The 7017-nt window shown below is 34.9% G+C and overlaps 1 protein-coding gene across 1 annotated transcript in view; it reads right to left on the reverse strand.

The window, feature by feature from the left end:
* LOC107722183 (syntaxin-binding protein 4-like) overlaps positions 1-6345 on the reverse strand; it is a 28377-nt gene extending 22032 nt beyond the window's left edge. The window contains exons 1-5 of the mRNA XM_016530435.1: positions 6126-6345; positions 3699-3772; positions 1157-1252; positions 1006-1075; positions 831-905 (exon numbers count right to left, since the gene is read on the reverse strand). Of these exons, the coding sequence (XP_016385921.1) occupies positions 831-905; positions 1006-1075; positions 1157-1252; positions 3699-3772; positions 6126-6184 (374 nt within the window). The 5' untranslated portion in view covers positions 6185-6345. The remainder of the gene's footprint in view (positions 1-830; positions 906-1005; positions 1076-1156; positions 1253-3698; positions 3773-6125) is intronic.
* Between the last annotated feature and the right edge of the window lie 672 nt (positions 6346-7017).

Consider the following 7017-nt stretch of genomic DNA (forward strand, 5'->3'; position numbering starts at 1 on the left):
ATGTCTAAATAAGTTGTGTTCCAAATTTGAAGTTGATATAAAAAAAATTGAGATTCCTATGCAATTTTGTTTAGGCGTTATATCACAAACAGCCACCGGGTACCATCCAAACTCCATTGAATTTTTTTGATGCATTTTTCTGTCACAAATGTATCAATTTCTCTCTCAATATTACTCCTATCGCAAAATAACCACCAATCTTGAATCTTGAGACTCAGACATTTACAACGATATGTATTTTGTCAAGATTATGAAAAGTTTTGATTCTAAAAGACCGTAATACATTTGGAATATGACACCTCCCACTAAGGGGGAGGAGCCCGCTAAAAGATTTTAAAGTATGATTTCCATGGTAACGCAGTGTCCGATTTCAAAATGGTTTTCACAGGATGAATTTGGAGGTTTTAATTCAAATGATATATAATTTATGATAATTACTAAAACATGTGATAGGGAAAAAGGAAACGAAGAATAATTTTTGTGACAAAGGTCAGAACTCCTGTTATGATGTATATGTTTTGAGGTGCACTCTTGTCATAAATTAATCTATTACTGTTCCTACATAATTTTTAACAACAAACAGTGGTAAAATATCTATTTAGGAGTCTTAGACCTTTCCAACAATATATAGTTTGTCATGATTAGATTAGGATTTAATTGTAATATATTGAAGTAAACTTAGGCGTCCCGTATACGGGACGGTGACAGTTAAAGGGTTTAATCTTTAAACACAAAACAAATCAATAATATAAAAAGTAAAAATAAATAGAAAAAAATATATTCCTTTAAAAATTTTTAAAATATCACCCAATTCATAAAAGTCATCTTACCTGGAAGCGTCGTCACGTACTATCAGTAAAGACATGTGATTTGTAGCTGACGCCATGCGAAGAACTTCCACTGCCCTAATAAAACATCAAACCGATTTTTCAGTTTAGTTGTTTTAATATACTTCAGGCATCTTCTAATTTATTACAGATCCATAACCAATCCAGAATACATTACTTTTCATTTGTAACACCTCCTATATTCATGTTGTTGACATCGAAAATGAGGTCCCCTGCTCTAAGACGCCCTGAAAGACAAGGGACATCATCCATCATTTCCAGAATCTAAGTAGAAGCATTCAGTGGAGATTTTGGGAAAGTGAACATACCGTCCTGTGCTGCCACGCCACCTGGCAAAATTCGTTTAATGAAAATACCGAACTCTTCACCACTCTGTTCTCTGTAGCCCCCAATCATCTTCACGCCTGTCAAACCGAGAACAAGATTTTTGGGATTAATTCTTTATATGGGGGTGAGAGAACAAAGTAAATCAAATTGTGCACCAAATGCCTTGAAAAATAAAGCAGTGTAAACCAGTTTTCTAGGAATAATATTATAAACTTAAAGAAATTGTGCTGTGGTTCTCACCAAGTCCTCTTTTACAGTCTGTAAACTCTAGTCTCTCCACAGCACAGTTGATGCCATGGGGCCCCATTATTGTCCTAAAAAAAAGAGATTCCATTAAATTTTAGTGCAAGAGATATTATCATAAAAACAAGATTTTCTGAGAAATGTTCCAGACTGTTAAAAATACAGATCATCGAATGGATGGTAATAATGCAGTTGGACCCTCTGAGGCATGAATTATAAAATCCCCAAAGGAAAGAACATAATCATTCCCAATCCTTTTTCCCCAAAATGTTGCATATTGGGAGAGTTGCACATCTGCCCATTATAACAGAAGATAATGGTAAATATTCCAGGAAAGAAAAAAAAACATGTACTGTAATGTACACCTAGGCTTCAGAGGGTTAAATCACTCATAATATAGAAATACTGAAATGTATTAATTTAAAGTGAGCTATAAAGAAAATCAATGTTTTTTTATTACAGTAAACAGAACAGTGGTTGAAGTAATGGCCCATTATTAGGCAAAATAAAAAATATCATGCCAAAATTTTAAAAAAGTGCTTATACAGGAAGTAGGTTACTGTGCATGGGTTTATTTTAAAATCACTCAACATGTAGGTAAACACTGAAAGCGCCAAATGATAATTCTTTTATAGAAAGAGGGTATGTATCAAATCCAATGATGGCCTGATCTCTATTGCATTTAATCCCTATAACAGACTGAAAGCAACAGAATACAATGTTTTGCCTTTAACTAGGACATTGAGTAAAATGTTGCATGCGTAAATTTTTTTAAAGCAATTTCAAAACTGACATATAATATTCACTTCAGATTCAATTTAAATGTGCATCTGACTTCATCAAAACTCAGCAAACAGATGTTATTTAAGCTTTATCTGTCTGTTTGACAAATAGGCATGCACTTTTGAAAAGTGCATGATTGTTGTTCAGTATAGCAACGTTGGGTTTGTTTGAGGTCAATCTGACCCCTGCAAAAACACAGAAAGAAAAGAGAAAATGATCATAAAAATCGAAAAATAAAAACAGCAGAAAAATAAATAATACAAATCAAAGAAAATAACTGGAAGGAGTGTATACTTGTGCATTGTGTACAACATGTAGAAAATCTAAACATGTGAAATGCATTGCATTTATTCATACCTGGGGTCACTGAGACCCCAAACGTATGTACTGTTTTATGAAAGATATGTGTTATCAAGTTGATATTTTGTTTATAATCAGATCAGGAAAAGTATGTTTTTAAACTATTAAAATCCAGTTCATATTTATTCTGATAGTACAAATATGCAAGTTATGATATTAGAAAACAAGGAATTAAAAAAAATTAAAAATGCAAAAACATATTCTGTATTAGTGTCAAAATATGGCAATGTTTTTTTCAGCACTCTGTATTTAACAAAAAAAAAAGCCAGGTTAAGTGGCAACAAACATATGCATTAGCTAAATACTCAACCGTGTTCATGGAACAGATGATGATTCAACTCCAGGACTTTTTTCATCTCAGACCAAAGTGCTGTTTTTGTTTTGTTGGGTTCATGTGGCAGTCAGCGCGAACTGAACAGGATGACAAGGACAAACGCTTGTGCTCCTTACTAGTGATGTATTTAACCTGATTCCCATCTACGCAATTTGTGTTATTTGTTATCTCCTCTGCTGCATTGTAAACAATGCACTTTAATCTCTGTCACAATAAGAGCAATGAAGAGAATTAGAATTACGTTCAGTGTAATGACATCATCTGTCCTGTACCGCAGCAGGCAGGTCAAGGTTAAGGCATGTTTATTTCCTTTAAATCTTTATCAAAAGGATTTTGTCCTACACAAACCTTATATAAACATATATCATAAAGCATTTTGGGAAATAAAAGGATCTGTCTTTAACGAGTCACCCTGAACAAAGAGAGCTCAGATGTAGAGCACGAGATTGTGTTACAAAAGATCCAGCATTAAACTGATCACTTAATTCTAATCTGTTTTACCTTGCTCAAGCCATGTAAGGATATGCACTCAAGTGACTATAGCGAAACTACGCAGGCATCCCCCTAGGGTGCATCCTGTCCGTCTTTCTCTAACTTTCCACTTCCTGCTGGTTCATCACCAACATAATGATAATGAACTTTAAATGACTTTAAAACGACAATTTCTTATTAATTCTTTATATGGGGGTGAGAGAACAAAGTAAATCAAATTGTGCACCAAATGCCTTGAAAAATAAAGCAGTGTAAACCAGTTTTCTAGGAATAATATTATAAACTTAAAGAAATTGTGCTGTGGTTCTCACCAAGTCCTCTTTTACAGTCTGTAAACTCTAGTCTCTCCACAGCACAGTTGATGCCATGGGGCCCCATTATTGTCCTAAAAAAAAGAGATTCCATTAAATTTTAGTGCAAGAGATATTATCATAAAAACAAGATTTTCTGAGAAATGTTCCAGACTGTTAAAAATACAGATCATCGAATGGATGGTAATAATGCAGTTGGACCCTCTGAGGCATGAATTATAAAATCCCCAAAGGAAAGAACATAATCATTCCCAATCCTTTTTCCCCAAAATGTTGCATATTGGGAGAGTTGCACATCTGCCCATTATAACAGAAGATAATGGTAAATATTCCAGGAAAGAAAAAAAAACATGTACTGTAATGTACACCTAGGCTTCAGAGGGTTAAATCACTCATAATATAGAAATACTGAAATGTATTAATTTAAAGTGAGCTATAAAGAAAATCAATGTTTTTTTATTACAGTAAACAGAACAGTGGTTGAAGTAATGGCCCATTATTAGGCAAAATAAAAAATATCATGCCAAAATTTTAAAAAAGTGCTTATACAGGAAGTAGGTTACTGTGCATGGGTTTATTTTAAAATCACTCAACATGTAGGTAAACACTGAAAGCGCCAAATGATAATTCTTTTATAGAAAGAGGGTATGTATCAAATCCAATGATGGCCTGATCTCTATTGCATTTAATCCCTATAACAGACTGAAAGCAACAGAATACAATGTTTTGCCTTTAACTAGGACATTGAGTAAAATGTTGCATGCGTAAAATTTTTTAAAGCAATTTCAAAACTGACATATAATATTCACTTCAGATTCAATTTAAATGTGCATCTGACTTCATCAAAACTCAGCAAACAGATGTTATTTAAGCTTTATCTGTCTGTTTGACAAATAGGCATGCACTTTTGAAAAGTGCATGATTGTTGTTCAGTATAGCAACGTTGGGTTTGTTTGAGGTCAATCTGACCCCTGCAAAAACACAGAAAGAAAAGAGAAAATGATCATAAAAATCGAAAAATAAAAACAGCAGAAAAATAAATAATACAAATCAAAGAAAATAACTGGAAGGAGTGTATACTTGTGCATTGTGTACAACATGTAGAAAATCTAAACATGTGAAATGCATTGCATTTATTCATACCTGGGGTCACTGAGACCCCAAACGTATGTACTGTTTTATGAAAGATATGTGTTATCAAGTTGATATTTTGTTTATAATCAGATCAGGAAAAGTATGTTTTTAAACTATTAAAATCCAGTTCATATTTATTCTGATAGTACAAATATGCAAGTTATGATATTAGAAAACAAGGAATTAAAAAAAAATAAAAATGCAAAAACATATTCTGTATTAGTGTCAAAATATGGCAATGTTTTTTTCAGCACTCTGTATTTAACACAAAAAAAAAGCCAGGTTAAGTGGCAACAAACATATGCATTAGCTAAATACTCAACCGTGTTCATGGAACAGATGATGATTCAACTCCAGGACTTTTTTCATCTCAGACCAAAGTGCTGTTTTTGTTTTGTTGGGTTCATGTGGCAGTCAGCGCGAACTGAACAGGATGACAAGGACAAACGCTTGTGCTCCTTACTAGTGATGTATTTAACCTGATTCCCATCTACGCAATTTGTGTTATTTGTTATCTCCTCTGCTGCATTGTAAACAATGCACTTTAATCTCTGTCACAATAAGAGCAATGAAGAGAATTAGAATTACGTTCAGTGTAATGACATCATCTGTCCTGTACCGCAGCAGGCAGGTCAAGGTTAAGGCATGTTTATTTCCTTTAAATCTTTATCAAAAGGATTTTGTCCTACACAAACCTTATATAAACATATATCATAAAGCATTTTGGGAAATAAAAGGATCTGTCTTTAACGAGTCACCCTGAACAAAGAGAGCTCAGATGTAGAGCACGAGATTGTGTTACAAAAGATCCAGCATTAAACTGATCACTTAATTCTAATCTGTCTTCCCTTGCTCAAGCCATGTAAGGATATGCACTCAAGTGACTATAGCGAAACTACGCAGGCATCCCCCTAGGGTGCATCCTGTCCGTCTTTCTCTAACTTTCCACTTCCTGCTGGTTCATCACCAACATAATGATAATGAACTTTAAATGACTTTAAAACGACAATTTCTTACGTACAGTCAGCAACTCGCTGTTGTGACTGAAAGCTAGTTTATCTGCATTATTAGAGCATCACAACTGATTAAACAGAATATTAGGATATGCTGAAATGTTCCAAGGCAGTTGTAACATCCATGCCCAACACATTCAAACAAGCAGAAACATAAAGGTAACGACACAAGCACAGCAAATGAGGCTATGATAGACATCAAATAAGCTTTAAAAGAATTAGTATTTGCTTAATCTAAAGTCACTCAGCCAGATAACAACCAGATAATGGCATTTCCTACCAGTAGAGGAGTGATAGCCCGTCAAAGTGTTCTGCCTCCACTTGTGGAAGCAGTGCCATTGCAGTTCCACAAGCAACTGATGATGTATTGTAAAGTCTACGTTATCACCGGGTTGGGGGGAATGGCAGTTCAAATCAGGTCAGTCTCGATGACCGAGAGACAGCAATCTACCCAGAGAGTAACAGACACACTCCTACCTATCCACTAATCTCTCCTGATACCCCGCAGTCACATGGTTCGCCTCACCTCTCTCTGTGCTGTCACAGCTGATGTTGATTCTGCCTCTCCGGAGGCAGAAAAGCTCAAAACTTGACACCAGGCTGTGATGTGGAACGAGGGGACGGGAGTCTGACTGCATGATTTCTGACCCAGGGACACTGAATCTACAGTCCAGTCAATTTTAAACTGAAAAGAGAATAAGAAACATAAATTAGCTTTGTACAGATAAAAGCAACTACAGTATATATAAACATAACAAATAAATCAAATAGAATTTAATTTTAAAAAAGTATCTAAAAACATGAATGAAGAAGAAGAAAAAATGTGTTTTACCACTTACAAATTCCAATTTTAATATAAGGTCACCGAGGACAGTTTGTTTTAAATTCTCAAAGAAAAAAGAAAAATCAACCATGACACATAGCCTATAAATAAAGCACAATTTCTAAATATTATAATCTTTTAACCCTTAACGACCCTTAATCCTTAACAGTCCTTACTAATCTCTCCTGATACCCCGCAGTCACATGGTTCGCCTCACCTCTCTCTGTGCTGTCACAGCTGATGTTGATTCTGCCTCTCCGGAGGCAGAAAAGCTCAAAACTTGACACCAGGCTGTGATGTGGAACGAGGGGACGGGAGTCTGACTGCATGATTTCTGACCCAGGGACAC

The sequence above is a fragment of the Sinocyclocheilus rhinocerous genome, unplaced genomic scaffold (assembly GCF_001515625.1).
Source record: "Sinocyclocheilus rhinocerous isolate Xijiao unplaced genomic scaffold, SAMN03320098_v1.1 scaffold334, whole genome shotgun sequence".
Taxonomy (NCBI): domain Eukaryota; kingdom Metazoa; phylum Chordata; class Actinopteri; order Cypriniformes; family Cyprinidae; genus Sinocyclocheilus; species Sinocyclocheilus rhinocerous.